The 26,125-nt window shown below is 41.3% G+C and overlaps 1 protein-coding gene across 1 annotated transcript; it reads right to left on the minus strand.

Annotated features, from left to right (window-relative positions):
• Positions 1 to 6,304: 6,304 nt before the first annotated feature.
• On the minus strand, positions 6,305 to 25,896 carry LOC136290673 (melanopsin-like). Its single transcript, XM_066185010.1, has 9 exons — positions 25,760 to 25,896; positions 23,904 to 24,037; positions 22,202 to 22,405; positions 21,610 to 21,781; positions 19,638 to 19,793; positions 18,451 to 18,558; positions 13,331 to 13,505; positions 10,953 to 11,102; positions 6,305 to 7,842 (listed from the first exon to the last, which is right to left on the minus strand). Exons 1-9 carry the CDS (start codon positions 25,891 to 25,893, stop codon positions 7,456 to 7,458), a joined length of 1,620 nt encoding a protein of 539 aa, XP_066041107.1. The 5' UTR covers positions 25,894 to 25,896; the 3' UTR covers positions 6,305 to 7,455.
• Between the last annotated feature and the right edge of the window lie 229 nt (positions 25,897 to 26,125).

Consider the following 26,125-nt stretch of genomic DNA (forward strand, 5'->3'; position numbering starts at 1 on the left):
CCCTTTTTTAGCTTGGGTTATTGAAACTGCTGATTTTTCTGTAGCCTGTGGTATAGGAGTTTTCAGTATTTTAACAGCAGTGATGTTCCAGAAGTGCACAGCAGCCTCTTCTGAAACAGAGGCATGTGAAGAAGAGAGACTCAAACCATCAGACTTTGCAGGGTGGTTAAAACCTACCCTTACAGAAGTTTGGAAACAGCACATTAGTCAAAATGGAAACATGCCATGGGAATTTCTCCTCTGGATATTTTAGTTGTTAATTTTTGCTGGAGAGGAAGAGCTTCACCCAAAAGCATATGTCTTGGTGCATCAGTAGCACCAGAGTATGGCAAAACAACCCAATAATGAAGGACCATCTGCCAGGCACCCTCAGCACTGCTCAGAAGCTGCTCCAGGAAAAATCATCCCATAGAGAAAAGAAATCAGACCAGCACAAAACCAAAGGCTTTCTGAGTAAGCATCCTATGCCAGTAGGGATGCATGCCAAAGCATCCACGAGAGAAAAAAAAAAAAAATAAGGCAAAAAAAAAAAAAGAGAAAAAAAAAAAGAGGGAGAGAGAAAAAAAAAAAAAAAACCAACCCAACTAACTCAAGTCACTCCCAAATTAGGCAAGATAGTAAAACCCTGAAAAAGCTTAGAAGTCTTTTTTCCACTTGCCCATTTCTCTTGGCGTCGCAGAGCAGCACATCTGGCGGACTGAAGTCTGGGGGGACCAGGCACATAGGAGGGAGTCCCAGGGGCTTGTCAAGGAGTTCAACACTTGCTGCTGGGCTCCGATGCAGCAAAATACAGTTTTAAGCTATACTGTGATGGAAAGACAATATGGTGCCAGGAGGAAAAGGCCACACCACCTCAATTCCCAGCCCCAGTAAAGTGTGTGGCTTTTAGGTAGCCTGACAGCGAGGAGGGAAATATAGCACAATGCAGGCTCAGCCCTGCCAGGCAGCTGAAGTTCAAGTTATTTCCACATTACAAAATACCTTAGGGGATATGCAATTTTTCCACTAAAGTTTATAAAAAGGATAACAGAGATCCTACTGGTCTCTTGGCAATTTTCCTCCTCAGCAAATCAGGAGCAGTTCCTTGTTCAATGGCTGTGAATTGTCATTAAATTTACTGTGTTTCTTCAGCAGGACTCCTGCTTTGTGCACTCCCCTGACAGTCACACATGCACTGAGACTCAAAACAATGTCAGCCTGTTTAAAAACGTCAGCAAATAAGTAATCTCAAGAGATTTTTTTAATAGCAGGATTTGTTTCTGTGGAAATTTGCACTTTTAAGGAATTTATTATTATTCTACTGGAGCAATCAGTGCCTGAGACTGGCCTCTGATGGCAGTCACTGCCACTTCACTTGAATATCCTATTTTTCATCCCAGATGTGTAGTCACATCCCCCTCAGTCTTTTTCTGCTGCATTTAACAAGGTGAATGAAGTTTGGTCCTGTAAGAGAAACTTCATCTCCATTTTCTCCACATGCTGCTGCCCAGACGGTCACACAGACCCAAGCATGAAAAACTTGCTGATGACTCTGAGCCCACTTCTATTGGATTGTCCATAAATGGGGTTAGGCAAAAGAAAAACATGGTTGTATTAATTGCTTGGATACAGCTTTTTTTATATCTTTTATGAAGATGGAATTGGTCCTTTGTTGCTTCTGGTGGATAAACAGTTTCCACTCTAAGCTGCTGTTTTCATTTGCTCTGCATTTACCAAACTCCAGCGTGTTCAGTTTCACATTTTCCACACTTGTAGTCTGCTCTGGGCTGGATTTTTTTTTTTCCCTCCATCTCAGGAAATAGGGATCATTTCTTTCCAAGAACACGCCTGTGGAAAATTAGTTGTTAATGTTAAATACATCCATCTGTTCCTTTGAAGAGATTTGCCACCTGCTTGCAGTAGAAAGGAACCAGAAATTTGGCAAGGAGAAACTCTAGGGAGACATCTTCTGCTGTCCCCATGAAAATCTACTCACACTGAGTTCCCTATAAATGTCTGGAAAATACCAATTTCATATGGCACCCACTAGCACATGTCTGGTTGTTCCAGAAGAACAGACCTGCTCCTCAGCATGGAGGGAAAGGGCTGGGATGCATCACCCCAAGGATCATGCACCACTGATAACAGCAGCAGCCTATCTCCTCACCTCTTATTGCCTATGTCTTTAGCTGATTCAGTCCAGAACAAGGTCCTGAAGATGACAAGGGTCTTCTGGAGCTTTGCTTTAAGGTGAAGAACACACCTGACCTTTTAAATAAAAATGACTACATGATACATAACTACAAATACAGAGGAAAAATGTTTCAGATAAAAAAGTCAGTATATTGTATAAACACTAATCCCTACATAAATTTTCTCTCTGGGGATTTTACCATGAAATATTGGCACCAGGATTGCTGGCACAGGGGAGAGTAAGTAACAGTGGATTTACACCTGACTTTGCATTTTGCAGTTAGCTTTTCATGTCCTGCTACAACCTGTAGCACTAACAAGTACAACCAGAGCGCAACGCAGACACACCATAAAGCAAATAAAATATATGGACAGACATTTGAACTCTTAGTAAGCCACAGTGTATGTTAATACATGGGTAAAAGTGACAGGTACAACAAAGGCATCCCAGCACCAAACTTTTCAACTAAATACTTGTCCATCCAAGGTGCAGACAGAACACTGATTATAGACTGAGGCTATGGATGAGGTGCAGAGCAAGAACTGATCATCAGCTTGTGTTGAGATGAACCAGAGGATGTATCTTGGCTGCTTCCACCTTGCCAGGCTTCATGCTGAAGTCGGCATGCAGGTCCATGCACTTGCTGAGCCCAAGCACTGTGGGCAGTTTTGATTACTCCTATGTGAGGAAGGAGTCCGCTGCATAATATGTAGTCAAGTTTTCATCTCCCCGCTAACTTGCTTTGCTTTCATGTATTTGTAAAAGAACCAGACAAAAAATATCAAGGGTAAGCTGCACAGAGAAGCAGTAAAGAGCAGATGTAACAACAACAACAAAAAATCCCCCAAAAACCAAGGGCTGGGGGAAAAGTCAGGAAATTTAAAACAAAGGTATTTACCATGCAGTATTTTCCCATTTTTGCACATAACATCACAAACCCTGACCCCCAACTTCTGCCCTCTGAGCCCTGGCCTTTGACCCTTGCCCCCTTGACCCTTACCCTTTACCCCTGGATTTTGACCCCTGGCTCTGGAGCCTGGACTCTGGCCTGGACCCTAATATGGTCCTTAACTATTCTGCCCTGTCTGTACCCAGACCGACTGCTGTGTAACCCTCACCCCATCCCCTACCTGTCACTCTGCAGCCTGTACATGTCATCCCTGCCCTTTTGGTGTGGTCTTGTCCTCCTGTGAGGGTTCTGGTGTTGTCCTGGTGTTAGGATTGCTGCTGCTGCTGCCACGAGGGTTAAAATGGCATCCTTAGGGACACTGTGACTTTCCACGGCTGTTTTTCTATTTTAAACTAGAGAGAAAAATTACAATCCAGTTTAAACACAGAAGAGCAGAGGAAACTAAGTCTGCATGTAAAGCAGATCAAACCCAGAAAAGTTCGAAATACACCCAAAAAATGTGATTAAAACGAAATAAGGTTAGATGGTGCCAAAAGTTTCTTGTTCAGGTGTGTCTCCTGAAAGGAGGGAAATGGGTGGATGCCTGGGAACTGAATGAGCTTTCTGGAAGAACGTGGTATTAGGTCATGTTTCATAGCAGCCCAAAGCTGCAAGATTCATTAAGATTCACGTAAGTAAATTTTCTTATTTGAAAACTTTATCTAACCATTGATTTAACTATTAAAAAACACCATTGTCTATGATAAAAGAGAATGTTTACAACTTGTGGTCTGGATTTTCTGTTACTCATGAAAACTGGAACACATCCTATAATCGTGCTATACAGAGTTTTAGCAGCAACAAACAATTACTCATTAACTTTTATTCACATTTAGGGCAAAGATCAAAGTTTGCCGTTGGAGTTTTAATGTATTGACTTTGGCTAATATTTTTCAGTTTTGCTCACCTGATACCTGACATCCCAGATGAAGTCACTGTATTTCAAAAGTAGCTGCATAACTTCAGGTCTTACCAAGACAGTGAACTCTAAATTTAGATGTTATGCACTCAAGCGGGTGAGTGCTTGCACCTGAGCAGTCTAAATGACTTGAAAATAAAGTCATATATATATGTATCTTCCTATTAACTGGATCAGAGCACAGGTTTCAAAAGCTTTGACTCAGCTTTTTTTTATTTCTCCTCCTGGCTCCAAAAATAATGATTAAATAAGAAAAACAAACAATGGATAATTCAGTTTAACTCCTAAGAATTTTTTATTCAATTTGAGTGAACCAATACATTCCTTTGTGAAACAGGAAGCAACATTAATCACTGTACATTTTTATGTGCCATCTATTCTAATGTGGCAACAGAAAAGCTCGCAAAATTCTCCTGCACTGTGGTATTCGAGACTAATCTACTCTGTGACTGACGTTTCTCCAAAAGTCTCACAGTGACTGCAGTAAGTCTATCTGATATTTCACACAACTTTATGTTTTATCTCTCTACCGTTATTCCATTTGGCATTTTAGCCTGTATCAGTTTAAATAAGCAGCAATCTTGATAGCAGCCTCCAAAGCAACGGTACTAACAGTGTATGACACTAACAGCATAAAAGTGAAGCATTGTTTGCACATACCTCAAGCCTGCTCATTTTCTGAGACATGCTCACAGTACCAGCACAGTAATAGTACCAAACACATACAAGAGATCACTGGTGAGCCTTCTTGTAGGCTAACAGATAGAATGCAAAACTTCAGATACGGAGGAATTTGTTGACTATGACTTCAGGTCTTCCATTCTTCATCCTGCCAAAACCTCTGGCAATACCCTGCCTACAGTCTTCCCAGTATAAATCTGTCATAATCTGAGTGCAAAATCTACTCCAGGGCATATTTTTATAACATGGAACACCGAATGCATTTTCTATTATTATTTGGAGTAATTACAGCAGTAAAAGTCAGGTCAAAGGTTTGGAAGCCTTAGAAGAACACTTGCTTCCTAACATCTGGCTCATGAAGAAAAGAGATACAGCAGCTGAGGATATTATGCGCAAGAAGAAGTAAGGTCACTGGCTGCACAGTTGGTGTAGGAAAAAAAAAGCAATCAGAGAGGGCAGGTTCAGCGAAAAAAAAGGACAAGAATCCAAGATGGCAGGACAGCATGTTTAGCCTAGGACTAAGCCTGCCCCATTTCCCATGAACACAACACATAATTAATATTTGATCACTCATTGTGGCCAAAACTATGCAGTGGATGAAAACCTGGCACTGTGGAACTGCAAGTGAGCACGTCCCTGTCCCAGTCCCCGGCAGCTGTCCTGCACTGTCTGCTCACTGTGCCAGTCCTCAAATGGAGGAATTGTCCTTGGAATTGCTGAGCTCATTGTAGATGACCTTGGCATGGTTCCTGGCCCTGTCAGAAAACTCGGCACGCAGTGGGCACAGGCTTTGGCCGCCTGGCTGCAGGGAGCACAGCCTGTGCTGCCCCAGCTGAGCCTTGGTCCCCCAGCCCCACACACCAGGGCTACCCACAGGCAGCCATAAGCATGATGGGGCTCCACCCCCCATTTTCCCCTTGGTTCCCAAAGTAAGGAAGCATAAGCGTCTCTAGCAAGCAGAGCACCTCAAATAATAGCAGCATTAAAAGTGTCAGCACTGCATTAGGCAGCCTGTCACAGCAATTGCCTCTCTAACCCACCACTGCCTTTTTTTTTTCTTCTTCTAAAAATTGTACAGTCTATATCAAAAGCAAGTGTCTCAGCCTTCTCAAAGGTCTGGCACCTTGCAAAGCCTCAACTGTGCAAGTTTGGAGGCATTCTTCTCTCTCCTGTATTGCTCTGGGTTTTGTCCTTTAGTGGTGTTCTTGTCTAGCTTGTTGCAAACAAGATTTGTGTTGCCTTTTTTTGTAATGAAAAAAGTAATTAAAAACACTTCTACGCTTCCCATCTGGTTTTTGCATCAGGAAAACAGGCAAAGAGAAATTACTTCCCGAGATCAGCCAGTGCAACACACAAAACCTGGAAATTCTCTCAGTGGTCTCTGCACAATCTAGGATACAGCCAAGGAAATAAACTGAGACTATGAACATAAACTTTCACTCTCTTGTTGAATGTCTGAATGCTATTAGTCTCCCTGGACCAAATATTTGCACTATTATATCCAGAGGAGCACCTGATTTCTAGTAATATATATTGATATTATGTGAAGCACAATGTAGTTGAACTTGTTACCTATGTTTGAAAATCAGAGACTGAAAGGAAAGATGTAAAGAAATGAGAAAATGAGTTTTAAAAAAAGGAAGAGTGCAGTTAGGAATAAAATGCTAGGAGAGTCCTGTGAGCCTGAGCCATAATGTGAAGCACAGATAAAATGAGCACAATTAGCAACCACAGATAATGACGTAAGTGCACATCCTGTAGCAAACAGTACTGTGTGGTTGTCTCCCCATTACAATGTTTTACCCTCTTTGTAGGTCTCTGGTAAGTGACCTGTAGAAGTCCTGTCCTCTGCTGGTTTGTTTTAGAGGAGATGAGAAGAAGCTCCTCTGAACAGACAAGTGATATACAGCAGCCAAGGCTTTATTTTTGTCAAGGACTTGTCAAGCCAGCTGCGAGCATTCACCCTTTCAATCATAGACTCATTAGGACACATACATATTTAATCAGGACTGTAACCCTGAAAGTACTCTGAATGCTTTTACAGTAGTGTATGTTTTAGCATACAGCACCTTGCATTTTGACTTTTAGGTGACCACGATAATGCTAAGGTAAAATCCAGATGTCTACCACCAAACTTCAGAGGATTAGAAGCTGGGAAGGAGTGACTTCCCAGTGAAAAACTACCAGTTTCTTTCTTCATGTTTAACAAGCTGCCTATTTAAAAAATAAAACACAGCAAAAACAATGCTGAGAATTATTTGATTAAACTAGTTGAGGTCATGTAGCCATCTGCCTTACTGCTGGGGCTGGTGGAAGATTTGGTCTTGTGGTGTTTTCCATCACTGTCCAGTGCAGAGCTGCCACAACAGGAATGCTGTTCCATGTGCAGATAGCAGAAGCATTCAGCAGCTGACCCTGCTCTCAGTCAGTAGTTTTCCCTTCTCCTGGCACCCCCATCAGTGGCAACAAATCAGACAGTCTCCTTGACCAGTGCCACTTGATCATGCTGCCAGATCTTCCACTGCTCATTTCCTGCAGCACAATCTGAAAGAAAGCCTGTTTCCATGCCTGAGCTGGTTTGGACAAAGATAAATCTGAAGGCTGCCTAGTGACTACCATATAAACATACAAAAAAAATCTGATGATCTAACCTACAAGGCTTTCGTTATTTGGTAAAATTAAGTGGAGAAGATGCCAAGAAAATAATTACCGGAAAGTTTTCTTTTGACAAACTTACGATAGAAATTTCTCAACAGCTTCAAGGAACTCCATGGATGAGCTAAGCCCTCCCAAGTTCAACAGATTGCCCTTTTTGTCATGAAAGTGGAATAATTCAGTCTCTTCCTCTTCTAGTTCTTCATGGAACAGATTGGTCTCTGAGGTAGGAATGATGATGATGCGAGGGACTGCATTGCTAATGACAGAATCCACAATTCCATTCACTTGACTTCCCTGAGCTGCCGTAAGAGAAGTACTTGAGTCTCCTCTGGTGACACTGCTGCTATTCAACCTGACAGGCAGAGAAGTTGCTCTCAGGGAGCTGGTCACGAGTGCTGCAGAGGGACTGGGTGGGACAGGCTGCCCAAGCACCTTCTCCAAACAGCTGGAGGAGAGCGAAACCTGGAGTGGAGACATAAGATTTAGCATTGTCAGACACCATGTGGATGTGGAGAACAGTATTTAAAATATTCATTGCCACTAGCCAATATATGAGCCACCAGGCCAATTTTCTAAATACTTGAATCATTAACTTGAGGAAAAATCATGATATGCTAACATGTACGGCTTGGAAAGCAGAATGTTAAACGGAGCAAAAGAAGATGTACTCAAATATCAGCAGGGACCAAAAAGAAAAAAAAAAAAAAAAGAAGCAATAAATACTCACTTTGCAAACAATTTCATATGCGCCTATTTTGAGAGAATTCTGATTTCTAACTTGGCTGTCATGGCAAGGGGTCTTGTGTTCTTTTTGTAAGTCTCATGTGCAGTATGCAAATTCAGAGTCAACTAAGTAAGCTTCGAAAGTATCAGTTAATATTCAGATACACAGGCAAGGGAAAGCATAAGTAATCAGTCCTGGCTTCCTTAAAAAAAATGACAAGGCGATAAAATCACTGTGTCAGATATAGAGATAAGCTGGAAGTCCCTCCTTTCTAGGGAAAACCAAAATTTAAAGTAAACGACAGGATTTACTTCATTACTATGTGAATTCCCATAGTTTTGTGCCATTCTATTCCACAAGCAGGAAAAATTCACAAATCCCTATTGATAATGATTTCTCCAGCTGCTCTACCTACGAAGTGGAGGTAAGTTCGCTGTGCTAAAAAAAGTGGTTTAAATAAGTGTGACAGAAAAGTCCATTCTTCCATATCAAAGATAATAACAGAATGAAAAAGTCCAACTCCAAAACCACTCCTCCCTCTTTCAAGTGCTGTTTTCACTGCAACAGAAGATTAGGTTTCTTTTGGATGCAGTTTGGTGGGCACAACACCCACTTACAAGTTTTTTTAATAGTTTTCACATCGGTAACAAAACCTGGATGTAGAGAGGACATTTGATCACTCTCCTTTGAAATTAAGTATCCAAACCCACAGTATAATACTTCCAGAAGAGCCTCTTCACTGCCATGTTAAATTTCCAGGTGTCAGCCTACATCAAATTTGTTACTATCATAACTGAAGTAAGTAATGAGGCTGGATCATATCTTTGTGGCAGCACAGAAAACAGTCACATGCATTTTTATCCTTTGGAATGCACCAAGCCTGGGACACTAACTGGCTTGTCCTGACAACTGAGTGTTTTTGGAAGTTCTCTAGTTGGAATTTAGTCAAAGACAATCCGGTATATGCTATTGAAACCTTAAAATAAATATTAAAAAAAATGCATTGGTGCTTCTTTAGGGTTAGTTGGGGGTTTGTTTGTTTCTGGGGGGTTTTTAGTTCATTTGTGTTGTGGTATTTTTGAGCATAAATGGGTGGTCTCATTGCAAAGCACTAACTGAACTTGACAAATAAATACTTATTCTGATAGTATTAATAGTGATACATTGCATTTACCTGCAATGAACACACAAAGGTCCTTCACAACACACAGGAATCTCTGCTGAAAACAGTAAGAACAGCAAACGAGGCTTTGAACATTCAATGTAAATAAACTCCTCATAGCTCAGCAAATGCTACTGAAACTCTAATGTTATTTACCAAAGTAATTCAAGAGATGTCTTTCAAAGGCAAATTAAAACACATGAGTCTTCTTCTGGGCTACACACTTGCTAAATTCCTTGATACAGATATATTTGTTTTATTACTAAACTGTTTATGCAGACCACCTGAGATTTACTTCCCTTCTCCTTCATTGTGAGTCCAAAAGCCAGTGATTCTCCAGAACCTGGAGACAATATCCTTTGCCATTTGCCTACAATCTGCCTTTGCTACTTGCCTGCAACCTTGGACACACTTGGCTGCTGACAGAAGGCAGCAGAACTAAGAAGTTGATTTGAGCCCAAGTTGCCTGACACCATATTTGAAGCAGCTGTTTTTCCACCAATACTGTTCACAACAGTTACAGGAGAAGAGCAAGGTTTCTCAGGGCCTGGTCTTAGTGGCACACATGAAGGAAGACAGGACAGAGGCATGCAGGAACCGGGTCATTGGTTGGCAGGAAATTTTCAGAGCAGTTCCTGCTTTAAACTATGCTATCCCAAGACAATTGCCATCAGATCTGGAAGGGAGCACAGGGGTCAGAAGCAGATGCTGTAGCTGCTCAAGGTGTGTGTGTTTGTCTGCATGCACTTGAGTAACCCCAAGAAAGGGTGACTCCATCAAAAAAGGGGGTGCTACTCAGTCCAGCTACAGACAGGGGATGGTAACCCACATCTTTCTCTGAAAAGGCAGCACTGGTGTATGCCTGACACTGTGCCACATACAAGTACTCATTTGGAAACTAGTGTTACAATCTGGCAGAAGCTGACTCATGGGTGACCTACTGCTCCCATCAGGGAATGGGGTGGTCCTCAACAGCAGGACACCAAACCTCAGTGGTTTGGCCAATGAGGGGGATGCATCCACAGAGGATTTGCTGAGTACTCACCGTCTCCTCTTTCAGTGAGGGAAGGGTGGCAGCTGCCAGACTCTCCCACCCTTAGGGAGAAATGGGAGTTTCTTTCTTGTCTTCCCCCTCAACAAAAATAAAACATTTCAATGTACACTGAAAAGAAGGAAAAGGGTGGTGGCTTCTATCATGTCAAACTCTGTTTTGGAGACTTGACTTTAATCTAAAAGGAGACTGCCACAGTATGGACACAAGGGCCATGATGGAAGGAACCAAAGCTGGGGTAGATAAACAGGCTAAGAGGCAATGAACTCATCTTCTTACATCTGATGCTATTGGCTATGTCTTAATGCAGCTTCAGAGCTATAAGCAGAGCTGGCTTTCCAAAAACAGGCAAATATTAGTGAAAAAAATTAATTACACATTACTGGCACTCTCATTTGTCTCCCGCACACACACACACACACACAAAAAAAAAAAAAAAAAAGACAAGAAAGAAAGAGAGATAGAGAGAAAGAAAAGAAACAGCAGCAAAGAGAAAGAGGATGTTAGAATCAGTATAAATAAAGCCTGCCGATGAAATAGATGGGCATAAAGGCTGAATTATCATTCCAGAGATGATGTACTCCAGCAAGATTAGCACTTAAATTCAGAGTCCTCAGCTGAGACTTTTTTCGTACCTTTTCGGGAGTGGTGGCATCACAGCTGCAGGTCTTTGGGAGCAGATCTCTCTTCTCTTGTCTCAGACTTGTGGAGAAAGAATGACTTCGGCGAGGCTTCAGTGTCTCTTGAGCTGGCTCTACAGGGTCGAGCTCTACATTGCTCCAGGTCTAATCACAAATTGATGAAGGATTTCATTCAGTTGCATACTTTCTCAAATTCTTGTAAGTTCTCAAACTCTAGAAAAACCCATGCACATTCACAGAAAACTAAAGCTGTTCTAACATAGGTCTCACACTCAAAACTTCTGGGGAGAGGCTTTCAGTCTTGTCACTTACCCTGGACTATTTTGCTTGCTGACCAAAAATAAAACCAATTTGGAAATAATGAAAATCTATTTAAACTCTTTTCACCAGGATGTTTTTCACCCTTTTTTATCTCATTGCTTATGCTATACTTATACCTGCAGAATATCTGAAATCTAAATACGGGAGCCAATACAATCAGTCTGTTTAATATGTCTTGTGGCATTCTGTGTGGCCACCTGCTGATACAAAACCATGGGCATGGACAGATCCAAAGCCATGTATGTATATATCCCAGCAGAATATCCAGAACACCAAGGGCTTCTCAATCTGCATGATCTTACTGATTCTACAAACCATCATTAGTGCATGGGAGACAGTGGGTGGGCTTTGTTCTAATTTGCCAAGATCATGTCAGTAACCAGTGACAAATGGGACATTGCAAAAGTGCTGCTCCATTTACAGGCTTGGGGTGAGGCTGTCTGTCATCCCTTACTTTGTGGTGACTTTTTGATTGAGTATCAATGATGAGATCATTCCATTCCAACACCAGCTTTTAGATATGGATAGACAGAGGTCAGGCAGGCAGAAAGACAGTCAGGGCTTCACACAAGTGGGAAAATAATGCATAATTCCTCTGTATCACCTTGCTCATACCTATATGTGTGGCCATCTGTTTATTTCCCCTCACTTGTTTAATAAAACTCCTTGAATGAAATGTTCCTTGACATGACTCAAAAATGTATTTGTTCCCTTCACTAACATGTACGCAACACACAGAGGAAAATATTGGTGGCAACAGCTGCATCTTTTACAGTGTTCCCGGTGTCATTTCTTGCCCATCAATGTTTTATTGGAGCATTCCAAAATTTCAGCCAGTCCTGCTGTCATGCCAAAGTCATCAAGCTTATCTTTTATTTCAGCAGCTGCTGTTTCAGCTAAAACCTCTACAGCTGCACTGAGCTGTCAGTTGCCCCAAGGACAACTGCTGCATCAATTCAGCACAGTGCTGTGCACTGCTAACAGTGAGGCTTTTAACTGGAACTCCTAAGCCAAAGCTCTGTCCAAAGATGAAGCCTCTTACCCTCATTTTCCTGTCTATTTAAGCAGCACCTACATTGAAATACCTGCAATAACCTGCTAACATTGAACAAACCGATACCAAGTAGTGACCAACAGTGAAGAACAGAACGCTTCTTGGATCAGGATGATGCAGCTGAAATGACTTAATCTGGCATCAAACAAAGGAATAGTGGGAGAAAATTTAGGTTTTTATACCTAAAGACATAAAAGGTATAACTAGGATTTATAATTTTGTGAGAGGTTACTGGCAGCAGCTATCGCTCTGGGAGGTTTCTGGTGCCCAAACTGATGGGGAGCAGCACAGGTCCCCAGGAGGGCCAGACCTAGCCCAGACTCTGCCATGAGCCACCCCCCTCAGAAGCCACCTTCCCAGCACCTCTGTAGGCAAGGCCAGCTGCTTGTGACTGAGAGGCTGTGAAGAATCTCAAGGTATTCTTTTGTTTCTATCTCACTCAGTCACCAGCCTACTGATGCCTGGGGCATGTTGTTACAAAACACCGCACCACGCTCTAGGGGCAGGAGCCTTTCCTTCCTCATGGTTAAAATCCAGGTAAAGAAATCAAAAAATTCCCATCCTACAGAAAATGGACTTCTTTTAAAATAATAAACCAGCTTTTGGATAAGTCAGAAAACTTTGGATGGAAGATTGTTGTCTTGTCCTCCAGATCAGCGAGACACCTTAACATAGCCAGTTAGCGTCCCTGTTGGCGACACAGGGAGTGTCTGACAATGGCTCTTTTTAGTTCACATTAAAGACTTAATCTGAACATTCTTGGTCCCAGCAGGCATCAGAACCACACAGATATGCAGACCTGAATGCTTTTTCTGATTGTAAAGCATGCACAAACTTCCAGCTTTGCAGAAATGACCTTACATGACCCAAAAAACTTAGCTACACTCTCCTTCCATTTTCTGTTCTCTAATTTTGAATATGTATTTATAGAGTAACTTATCTAGAGTCTGAGAAATTTTAAGCTCACTTCCTTTCATGGAAACAAGAGAAGACTTACAGCTTCTCCAGTAGAAACGGAGGAAACACAAGTGCTCTTGGTCCTGCCAGCAAGAGAGTGGTGGCTGCACAGAGAGGTCCTGAATGATGACTCATTTATGGATCCCCTCAGGAGGTCATTCTTCGATATTCGTATCAGGAACCTCAAGCAGGGAACAGCTTTGTGGATGGTTTTTCTGAGGAAAAATGTGAGAAGAAAAAAAAGAAAGCCAAACCTGTCAAACTGAAGACATGGCTTTGAAAGTCATGTGGTGAAAATGTTGTCTCTTTTCATCACCTTAACACAGCTTCTGTTTTGATTAAGGGAGTCTTAAAGATTACATGCAAACAGCATGGTAGCTGGTGCAAACAATTCAACAGGCTGAAAAGAAAATAACAGGTCCTTCTGGGCCTTGTGTCAAAACACACACAGAAGAGCTGCATAGGTAAGTGGTAAGAATTGAAAATATCTTGAAGAGCACGATTGCTCATGATTCATTTAAAATGTTAACCCAGAAAATTTCAGGCTAATTGGTACAAAGGTCTTCACTGTGCAAAGGCACAGAATGAGTGGAAACAAAGGAAGAGGGCCAGAAGAATCAGATGTTGTTACTTATTTATATCACAGCAGCTACTGTAAACTCCTATTGAAAATTAACACTGTACAAGCAAAGATGTGAAGGATGGTCTAGACCTCAAACCTGCCTTGTTCATTAAATAATAATCTCAGTCATGGTTGTGTGAGTCTATTTCTCCTGACCCCAACCGTGGCCCTGCATGGAGCAGAAGTATCCAGGAGCCTCCCTTGGGCAATGCCAGCTGGCCTTTTTCCTCGCGGGGCAAGGCTGGTCAGAACGCTTCATTTGATGTAACAACTCCCCAGCACTTCCCAATCCATATTCAGCCCAACAGATGAAGCTAACAGGCAAAAAACTAAATGAACAAGTCAATAAGTGAGGCAGCAACAAGGCATATGGCAAGAAGCTGATGCAGGGGACCATGGATGGCTGGAGGATGTGAGTTCATTGACTTTACACTGAGATGCAAGTCGAGCAGATGTATATTGTAAAATCTTCTGCTTCTATAGTTACCAGGTTTGTTGAATAACCAGTACATTTCAAATCATCATTTTTATTCTAACAAAAGATCATGCATGTTAAAATTTCAGAGACATGATTCTGGCATAATGAAATTAGTTCACTTGCTTGTAATCAAAAAAAGAAAGCCACCATCACCAAACCTCAACATCTGGCATCATCACCACTCTGAATAGTTCTGCGTCTCTTTTCTCTGTAATTTCAAAGGCAAGTGAACAGCAGCTCTGTGCCTACTCTGGAGATGAGGACTGAAAAAAGCTGCCTACACCATCATTCTTGCCAAGATGCCTGTTGGTGTCCAGGCAGGGCTCACTGAGCTGCTTGGGGCAGAAGGCTCGTCACATGGTGCTGGGTAAAAAAAGATGGTTAGTGTTGTACACAAAATAAAAAGTTCTAAGAAAGGGTTTACAGGACACAAGAAAATGTCAACCCCCCTTAAATTTCCTTTCAGGCTGAAGACCTCAGTCTGGTGCTGAAAAGCAGCCGCCAGCTTTTTTTCCCCAGCTAAGAAGCTGAACTACTTCACTCTGACAAATTCAAGTTAGTGTAAAACACATCAGCCCATTTATTACATGGGATTTGGTGCAGAGGTCTCCTAATGATGGAGATTCAGGACATAAATGTCTGATGGAGAATTTTCAAGGAAAACATCTGAACATTTCTGAATGTCTTGAGGGACCAGAATTTCTATTTTACTAATATTTGGGAGGATTATTGAGGGACATTTTGCTGGTTAGGAAGAAAGTACAGATTTTGAAGGGTGTTTTAGTATTGTATGTGTGAAATAAAAGGCATAAAATGAAGTACTTATTTAATGATATTTCTATAATCTGAAATAAAAGAGTTATCTAAAGTAAAATATATAGTAATTGCAAGCAACTTTAAAAAAATATTGTAACTCAAAGTTATTTGTAATTAATCATTATTTATGATGTGGGAGTTTTGAACCAATATTTTTTGTGTAATTCTGCTGTGCTTGGAAGCCAGTTGGAAACATGGAGTTGCAGAATTTCCTGTTTGCTATGGAAGAATGATTCCAAAACAGACAACATCCAAAATGTAAGGGAGTTTCTGCAATAACTCTAACACAGCAATGTGTTAGTTATTGTGGAACATAGAGAGAACACTCAAGTTGTTAAAGATATGAAAGCTTTCTTCCCCACAAAAGAGCATTTCATGAATTAAAACTTTGAGCACATTCCTCACTTACATTCATTACTTCCTGTGAGTCCTACTAGGGAGAGGTGTTTTTCTCCTTTCTACTGGTGGGGAATGGGTGGGCAGGGGGATGGGTAGGTGAGGAAGAATATAACGAACTCTCAAACCAGCTCTTAGAAGCCAAGTGCTAGCATAAAGGTCACTGTTACATTTTCAGTTATTTTCACTATAATGTACTTTTTATCCCTCTGTTGTTTAAGGTAAGGAAACCCGACAAAAAGGCTTGGTTTTGTTGGAATGTTAAGATGCAGTGTCAGGACTTCTCTCTATGAAAAAGCATCCTGCTTTGCTAGTGGATTGAACCTGATTTGAACACTTTTGATCCTGATTTCTGGATGCCTCTTTCTAGAAAGATTTGGAAAATAACTTAGATGTAATTTGGTTCAGTAGTTCCAATATAAAATGACAAATTATTCCCTGTTCAAACCCTTAACCCTTTGGCCTAAACAGACTGGCCTATTTATCTGTGCTTGAATAAATGACTTTCAAGGCATAATGTGAATAATTAGAAAATTTGGAAATTTTCCAGAAACAATAACCTTAACATATATATTCATTATTCACTGTTCAAGCAAAATTGGTCCTGCCAACAATTTTTTACCAACTGACTTATTAGTGTCAGTGTAGGGTTTTTTCAGTTTTGAAACTGCATTCTTGATCCATCACAAGGGACCCAACATTGCTTCTTTTCCTGACTGGATTGCTCCCAAGCGTATGAAACGACTTCACAACAAGTCCATAAAAATTTCTCTTGTTTATATATCTAGAAATACAGATTAGAAAGCAGGAGAAAAAAATAAAACAAGATAAAACAAGATACTTACTAGGAAAATGTCTGAAAGCTTGTTGTAGACTCCAGTCTTTTTTTTAACAGTCTTAAGAAGCCCATGCTGACAGGGAAAAGACTGAAGCAGTTCACTGTCACAGAGTCATAGGATGGTGTGGGTTGGAACGGGTCTTGATGGAACCTTAAAGACCATCTAGTTCCAAGCCTGATGCTGTGGGCAGAGACACCTTCCGCTAGACCAGATGACTCGAAGCCCCATCCAACCTGGCCTTGAACCTTTCCAGGGAAGCATGCACAGCTTCTCTGGGCAACCTGTTCCTTGCAAAAATAATAAACTGAACACAATAACTTTGGTTCAGAAACAAATAATGGGTCCTAAACACATCAGCCAGCCACACAAAACTTCCCATTGAACTTCTGCAAACCATCAGAAGCAAGGCATTCTCCTGCTCTAAACTAAAATGCTCTGCAGACTTCAAAAACTCAGATGGTTTTTGGATGATGCAAAAAGCTGTTAGTTATAATAGCAGACATTTTCAAACAAAATATATCTCAAAAATGGAGAAACAGGGATTTGACAGATGAACCCCTCAGTGGATAAGGAGTCAGCTGGGTGGTCACACTCACAGAGTTGTGGTCAGTGGCTCAGTGTCCGGGTGGAGCTCAGTGACAAGAGGTGACCTCAGGGGCGGGTGTTGGGACCAGCCCCGTTTAACATCGCTCATGGGGACACGGACAGTGTGACTGGGAGCACCCTCAGCAAGTTTTGTGATGACATGGGGGCCTGGCTGCCACACTGGAGGGGAGGGATGGCATCCAGAGGGAATTGGGCAGGCTGGAGAGAGGAGCCCTCAGGAACCTCAGGAAGTTCAACAAGGACAAGTACTTCTCACAAGGGCATGTAGGGATAGGACAAGAGGGAATGGCTTTAAACTGAAAGAGGGAAGGTTTTGACTGGGTATTAGGAAGAAATTTATTGTGATGTTGGTGAGGCACAGGAATCGGCTGCCCAAAGAAGCTGTGCATATCCCATCCCTGGAAGTGCTCAAGGCCAGGCTGGATGGGGTTTTTTACAATCTGGTCTTATGGAAGGTGCTCCTGCCCATGGCAGGGGATGAGAGCTTGATACTTAAGGTCCCTTCCAACACAAGCCATTCTATGATTCTATAGCATCATAGGGTAAAAGGTTTTTACCCTTTTTGGGCATTTTTCAACCAGCCTTCTGAGAAACCTTTACTTTTCTTACAACCACACTGTCATGGATCAGACATCCTAAACAATGAACTCAATTTCCACCTCCCAAGTCCTAGTTGTCAGGCAGTAGAATTTACCCTCTTTTCCCCATCCTGGGTGAAAGGAGCCTCATACCAATGACTAACCCTGCCATCTAGTGGTATTTATACATTTACACATTTACCACCATGTCATCCCTGTGTTTTCTCAGAACTTTTGACACAGCATCACTTTGTGGTAGCTATGCTTTGAAAGATTTGCAAAAAATTCTACAGGTATGCTGGATAGCAGTTCTCTTACAAGTATATCTCTTTTATATAATAAAGTATATTTTGCTGTCAGTGTTTCAAAGTTTTTTGTGAAAAAATGCTTCAGAAAACCAAACCTTGAACATATGCATATATAGCTGCTTAAATTGGTAAGGACGTGATTTTTTTTGAGCCTCGCTGTTTGGGACCTTTTATCTAGAGAGCGTTCTGTAGTGGCTGTCTCTGATATGATGAAAGGTGACCTGAGCAGCATCTTCTCCTCCTCGGTCACAGTTTTGTGCAGCTCCACAGGGCAGAGCAGGGCTCTAAGGGAGAGGAAAGGTAAAGGGAGGGACTGTTCTTTTTTGGCCACTCCCAAGGCCATATCTGGAGCTGTCATGTACCATCTGGGTCTGACCACCCGGAGCCCATCGGGGCCTGGTCAGCACAGGAACATGCACTGCATGGGATGAGGCTGAAGAAATGAGGGTAGTTGGTTCCGTGTAAAAGATCCACATTTGCATGTACAGTTATACACATACCTATATATTTACTGTACCTGTATCTTGGGTGAATTATTGCATATATGATGGGGTTGTAGATTGCAGAAGCTTTGGCAATAACTGCTGGCACAGATTTGGAATATGGTGTTAGGCTGTTGCCTCGACTAAAACAAAACAAAAATGTTACATACAGCTATACCATGGATTACATGGGTACTACATTACTAAAACATATTACTCTTTTAAATTGGTTTTGTGCTGTTATTTTTTATAAGAAATACACCTGTAAAGTTGATTCATTCAAGTGATTTCTTTGCTTAGATGAAAGATTTGAATATGACAGCATGTACTTGGTTTCATTCATTTAGAGAAGATCAAAGACATGCAGAAAGTAATTTTAGGATGACTAGGAACACAAAGAACCACCTTCCCTGTTTCTGTAATAGACAAAAAAACCCCAAACAAACCCAAAACCCCAACAAAAGAACCCCCATTGCGGCCACCTGGGAAAAGTGAATGGTGATAGAAAAGAAAACAGAATCAAACCTAAAAAAATCTTGCAGCAGCAGCATGTGTGCTGCACAGTAATGTGTCAGTGACTCAGTTCCAAACATTGCAGAAGGAAGAGAGGACTGGAAGTGGTTTGAAACCAGTATTTCCCTTTAGAGTTTAAGCTCCCAGTGTCAGTCAGCTGTGACTAATGTCAATGCAGCATAAGCACGGTTAATACCACTGTGTCATAGAATGGTTTGGGTTGGAAGACACCTTTAAAGATCAGCTAGCCCAACCTCTCCGCCATGGGCAAGGACATCTTTCACCAGATGAGCTTGCTCAAAGCCCCATCCAACCTGGCCTTGAAGAGTAGGTACATGCATTGACAAGACACCAGGTCCCTTTGGAGCGGAGAACAGGTGGAGGAACAGCAGTGTATGGGAGGAAGGAGGGTATTAGAAAATAAAGGAGATAACTCCTCCAATTTGTACAAAGAAAGCGTTGTGTGGGAGAGAAAACATCATGTACCAAATATTAAGATTAAAAAGTCATAATAGTTTCAAAATGCATAGATAAATAATCCCTTTTCTGTCTTTGTTCACAAGGATATAGTGAAGAATGAAGTATCACCTCTAATGTGGTATTCAAAAGACCCATTCAAAAGATTTGCCTCATGTGGATGATAGTACTACTCATATTTGCATATGATTCTGCAAATTGTCCCTGCTGTTTGGATTCCTCTTCCACTTACCCTGCCCAGGCAATCAAGGTGACACAAGCATATGGAGACCAGGACAAGACAAACACAATGATGACCACAAAAGCAATTTTTGCCAGCTTCCACTCATTCTTCATGGACTGAGAGAGGTAGGATTTCCGGCTGCAGGACCCCAGCTTTTGAACATCTCTGTGAGGGGGGAAAATAATAAAGATATTTCAGCAGGACAGTGAAAAAGCAACATCTCTAATATGTTCTCAGTAATATGCAAAATGAAGTAAATTTCATACTTCACCACTCTAACTCTTCTTTTCTCCTCTGATATTAAAAAAGCATAGAAGTTAATTAATGTGGTTGCAAGTGTTATGTTTGCCTGTGAGACTGAGCCAGAGCCCCTGGGACTATAGGACAGGACTGCTGTGTCCTTGTCCCTAACGCAAGGAGGGTTTCAGGCTGCAAAGACAGAGAGATTGGTATTGCTTTTAGAGGTGGATCAAGAACAGGCACAGCTGGATGGGAAAGTCAGGTCTCATGTCTTTTCCTTTTCGAGGGAGGAACAGCGTGCAGAAATTCCAGTTCGTGAGGTAACACATGCTGGAATATCCTGACAGCTTTGAGAAACCTGTCCCAAACGCTTGCAAGGACATTTTTACTTACCTGCAGATTTATTTATTAAAGAGTTATTTTCAGTGGAAGGTACCACAGACAGTCCTAAGTATTTTTGTCATGAAAAATCAAATTCTATTCTCACACCAATTGCCCCACTTTTTTTTAAAAGAGGTTTTATATAGTTAGGCATTTTATATACTTTAGCATAGAAACAACAAATTTTATGTATTAGTGTTGTTAAATGGAGATACATTTCAGGTTGAAGACATAATTTACCAGCCAGCAGGGTAACAAAGTCCCTGCTGGTGCACTGTAAATATAGAATAAAATCATAGAAACACAGAATGGCCTGGATTGGAAGGGAGCTTGAAGACCATCTAGTTCCAACATCCCTGCCATGAACAGGGACAACTTCAACTAGACCAGGGTGCTCAAAGCTCCATCCAGATTGGCCTTGCAAAAGGCATAGAAAAAGCTAATGTCCCCTTTGATCCACAGGTGTACAAAACACCATTATTTTAAGGATGCATTCCTTCACTTGGTATCAAGTATACATACACAAAGCACAATAAAAACCAAGACAAAGGCCAAAAATTAGAGTCCAGAAAGAACTTCATTTTAGGCATATATAAATGTACTTATAAAAGTGGAATTTAGGCTTATGAAGATAAATGATTTCAACAAGTGCCTGCACACAGGAGCAGAGAAAAGCCATCACAAGTGATGACACATTTGAGCAGCAGGAAGGACTCACAGCACAAGCCGGTGTTAAATCAGACCAAAGATAAGGAATGTACTCATTAGCAAAAAAAAACCTGATAGAATGATGTCATTTTACAGATCTAACACCCTGCTGATTTTTCATTTCAAATATAGACCAAAAATTTTTTTGGGAAAAACATCTGAGCAAGCACAGCCAAATATTATGCATATAGTTGTAATACTTGAGTGAAGCACAATGATTTTTGGGATGCCTGCCTTAAATAAAACTGTCAAAAAATATGAGGACTGCTATGTTTACAGAGCTGCTCTAAGGCAGATGATTACGCCATCGCTACATGTTTTTTATTATCCCTTGAGGCTGAAAACTGCTGGAATACACAAGGACATTTTTTCCTGTAGTGCACATCTGAAATATAAATAACTCAATCCAATTATCTGATGTACTATTAATTACTACAGTGGAATAAGATTAGAACCACCAGAGACGACTACTTCTACTCTGAAATTCATACATCCATTCCAGACTTAAATTGGAAAAAAATATTTCTCCTGTTACAGCTTTCAATTTCAATTCAGACTAATTTTTGATTCAGATTTTTCTGCAGTTAAGAAATGGAGAAAAACTTCTATTACACAAAAAGGGGTATGTACCTCTTTCAGTTAGATTTCTTACCTGCCAGTACGCCTTATGGCCAGGAACATTGACAAATAGCAGTGGAATATTATTACCAGGGGGATAAAAAACACGCAGCAGCATAAAATCATGGTGTAGCTTCTGTTTGCAGGCGAGTAGGTTACATAGTCCCATGTACAGGATATCATCAAGCCCTCAGGCACATAGGAACCTATGGAATACATAGAACACATTACTCACACATGCACCCAAAGTTAGTGCAGGTGCTGATCCCACCACTAAGTGCTTAAAATAAACCCTGTCCTGTATCCATGGTCTTCAAGAGCTGTGCCAGCCAAACATATGTGAGGTTTGGGAAGGGAGTGCCCATGTAGAGAGGAGGTCCTGACTACAGAACTCTCAGGTACACACCTAATACTCCATCTGCAGGTTGTTCTGCTTGAGTACATCCTGGGTGTAGGAGGCAGAGGGTTTGTGCAATGCAGTAGGTCTAGATGTGCGCTACAACAAACCATCAGGTGGTGGCAGGGCATCCTGGTGAGGACTGAGAAGAAAACTTTTTTTTTTACACCCCAAGCAAGACTAAAAAATCACACAGGGAATGCTAGAGGAGAGAGAGCAGACAACATACTCCAGCCTAGGAGTGGAGCCACGCTCCATCCCAGTGAGTAGAGCCACACTACGGCGATGATCTGCATGGTGCGTCTCTTGGAATTCCACCGGATGGACTGCAGGGGCTTTGTGATCACCAGGTAGCGGTCAACAGAGATAGCCAACAGAGTCATCATCGAGGTTATCCCAAACAGAGCCCCGCAGAAAGCATACAAGTTACAGCCTGAAGAAGGAAATGGCAATGTCAGGGGTTTTCTTGAAAAGAGACATGCTTTCTCCCAGAGCCCATCATAACAAATCTCCTTTTTTTTTTCCTTGCTCAGGATTTTTCTCTCAAGAGAAGCATTTTCTTAGCTTCACATTTCCATAGTCATTGAATGTTTATTAGAAAAACACAAACAAAAATAAAATACAGATATATGTATTTAAATGAGTCCTACTTCACCACAGGCTGCAACTGGGAATGTTTTGTCAATGGAAAACTGCCTCAAAGAAAATCCAATGTAATTAAAGTTATATTTTCCTGGACTGCTGCCCAATATATTGATCCTAACATGCTGCAGCAGACATCTGTCTGTTGATGATGGATGGGTGGTTCAAGAAATTTCTTTGGTTTATGGGGCTTAAAAATGTAGAAGTGGTTTACATTTGGTGACTAAGAGACCAGCTGTAAAACATAGCTCCAACTCCTACATTTAATGGCCATAATTTTTAAAAGAACTGACATTTTTTACATGAAACAGACCTCTTGACCCCCTCTGCATTCAGGCACTGCACTACCAGACGGAAAAAGTTGCACTGAATTTAATGGAGCAACCTGTGTGGAAAGATCATACATTCTTTGAAACCTTGCATTGCCCCAATGTGGTTATAGACAGGAGCCCACTAGGAATGACAGGCAACAAAATTACCAGATCCAGCCCTAAAGCAGAATTCTAAAGTCTATACAAAGTAACTTGCAACTAAGGACCAAATCTTACTCAACCCAGATCAAATGCTTTATTCGTGACGGCATGATAATTTGCACTGATTTTATCTAAGGGGATGAGCAAGACTAAAAATATCTTCAAACTATGGAAGAGTCCTTTCTGTGCTGCTGAACAGTACATGGTCTCCGGGCTTGCTCCACCACTGCACAGCCACCAGTGGGTGCAAATTTTCATCCATAATATCATGAGGGGCACCAAACAACATTGAGCCTTTTGAGGTTCTTGCTATACCAACATTTCAGCTATAATTTCAGCATGGATCACCTTTTCCTTCTTGACTTTGGAAAAAAAGCAGCTTGAATTTGCTGAGTTCTCAAATGACTACTGCTATTTAAACCTCTTAAATAAATACGAGATTCCTAGAAGCATGCCAATGGATATCAACATACATTTCTAAATAAAAATAGTAACTAGCCCTTAAAATGATACAGAAAAACTTTTTACAACTTACTAAAATTTTTCTACCTATTTTCAGCCATAACACCTCCCTTATAAGCTAAAGGGTAACACGATTACATGTGGATGTTGACTCCTTCCTTTCCCAAATATGTAAGATAAAAGAATCACAGCTGTAATACAAAATGTATGACATCATGCTGACTGGTGTCGTCTGGGGCTGTGACTCAAGAGATTTGTGCTGCTCTATCCGTGGCACAAGCCAAGGCTGTTGTGGCTGAAACAGGCTGCAGGCAGCATAAAGCTGGCAAGGTGTGAATTAGTGTTAAAAAGTACCTATGTCTCCAAGTATCCATTCTCTGTGCAAGCTGTTGACAAAGCACATGGGTGCCTGAGAAGCCGACATCAGGAAGTCACTCACAGCTAAATTCATTATAAAGTAGTTTTGGGGAGTCCTCAGCTTCTTGTTGCTTAAAAACATGAGAAATACATAGTTTTAAAAAGACAAAGTGGAAAGTTAACTTTAGAACTTTGCTTGCTAGCATAAACAAATACTGTCCAGGTTGGAATTGATGGTTACTTGCAGTGAATCAATTACTAATCATCAGTCAATTACTGCACCTACAGCTGTAGTCATTTCAAAATGATCGAAAAGAGGAGGAGCCATCAAATGGATTGTTTCCTCTTCAAGCTAAGGAGAGTATCAGCTGTCTTGATAAATATGGATTTGTTCAGAAGAGCAGTTCCCTAGGAGTGCTGTAATATTGATTGTGCCTTGCACTGCACATGAGGAAGATCTGAAGAAAGTTACAGATCTGCTTCTGGTGATACATTAAAAATTGCTGACCTGACGTGTTGTGTTGACACAGTTGGCCTCAAGTGGTTGACCCACCACTAACTAAATGATCCTTTGCAAAGTGCTACAGCATGAGCAGAGCACACAGAGAGATTTGGAGAAGTGCTTTTGCTTAAATACATCTCATAAGAGAGAATGAAAACTCTCAGATGAACAGGCAACATTGAACACCACAAGGAGTGTGAAAGCAGACGTCTGCAAGCAAAGCTTATCCAAGGAAAACAACTGAGACCTTTCTGATGCGCTTTGCAATATCAATGTTTGCAGCTAATGTGAATTTTTTTTCTCATGCAGATAAATATTGAAAAAGAAAGTGAGAAAGCCTTCTTAGTGCTGCTGCAATTCTAATGAATTCTTGGGTCTCATAACTGCCAGCAAAAACAGGGTAAGACAGAGTGCAGAGTTCATACATGCCCAGGTGCTAATCTGCCCATGCAGATTTTCCTACTTTGACAATTTAATGTTTTTATTACACCAGCTAAACCACACACATTTCAAGACAAATACAGAGCTTGTGATGCATTGGAAAAAATCATGAAGGTATCTACAGTTCCAGGGAAGTCAGTTTCCCTAGATCATGTTAGAACCCAGTTATTCAAAATAACTAATTTGTCTTAAACATTTAAGAATAAGAAACTAATGTTTGGTTCATAACTCCACTGGTGTCTCTAGCATTGTAAGGCCCATCTGCATCACTGTGCATAATGACAGCAATTAGTGAACGAGAACGATTTCGAAATCCATCATCAGAGTGTGGGACAGAGGGCAGATGTTCCTTTTTTCCATGAGATTTTTGCATACTCTAGCTGCAGTAGCTTTGGCCGCCTATTATTCTGCCAAGAGAGCACACAAACTGACAGAAGTCCTATGGTCTGCCTGAAGCAGGAAATACATTGGTGACATGAGCTCATTCCATGTAGCAGATTGCCTTCTTAGTCCTTTCAGGACCACTGGGCTCCTAGGAAGAGTGTCACTGTTTGTCAAGTATTTCTGTAAATACTACAGGGTAAGTGAAGAAGTCTGCAGCTGCGAGACTGTGGTTTCTATCATTAGAAGTATTAAACCATTCTTTAAACTTTCAACTGGAAAATGTTTATGGAACAAGGTATTATTTTCTCATTTTATTTGACTCTTTAAAATATCAGGAATTTATGCTGAGGTTGTCAGTTATGCACGTGGATGTGTTCCCATGCGTGTAGGGTTGCCTTCTCCTCTCTTTCCCCCCACATTTGTTCCCATTAGACTTAATCCAAGTGGAAAGCAATGCAGCAATCTGCACATGGGCACAGGTGAAACTCAAGGCCACTCAGATCAACCACAAAAGGAATTTCTGTACCTGTAAAATGCGTAGAGGACTAGGAGGTTTCCGATGATACCAATGGAGCCAATAATGAGTACACACGTTCCTACGGTGTAAAGAACATGGCCAGGGATCTCCACCTTGGTCACAGTGTGTGCCTGGGTACTCATGTTCAAACCCTGAATGGAAAACAGAGGAAAAGGAAAGCTTAGCCCATTTGGGACCCTTGGTTGGTGGAACACAGGCTCAGGCTGTTGGCATTCACTTCCACAGCTCATGCAAATCAAATACACACTTCTGAGTTCTTTTTACATCCCCTGTGATCAAGTTTCCGTCAGGTAACTTTCATATTTTTGACAGTAGACTTTATCTTAAGAAAAGACCAACAGAGAAAGCAGACTG

This window comes from Chamaea fasciata, unplaced genomic scaffold, assembly GCF_029207755.1.
Source record: "Chamaea fasciata isolate MVZ Bird 193981 ecotype frontalis unplaced genomic scaffold, bChaFas1.0.hap1 SCAF_6, whole genome shotgun sequence".
NCBI lineage: Eukaryota > Metazoa > Chordata > Aves > Passeriformes > Sylviidae > Chamaea > Chamaea fasciata.

Excerpts from the sequence above, each read along its gene's own strand:
- LOC136290673 (XM_066185010.1), bottom strand. The coding sequence starts at position 25,893 with ATGAGTACCCAGGCACACACTGTGACCAAGGTGGAGATCCCTGGCCAT. Across the intron at positions 21,782-22,201 it reads GGCTCCACTCCTAGGCTGGA|GTTCCTATGTGCCTGAGGGC; the intron begins GTATGTTGTCTG and ends TGTATTCCATAG. Across the intron at positions 18,559-19,637 it reads ACCTTGATTGCCTGGGCAGG|TCGAGGCAACAGCCTAACAC; the intron begins GTAAGTGGAAGA and ends GTTTTGTTTTAG.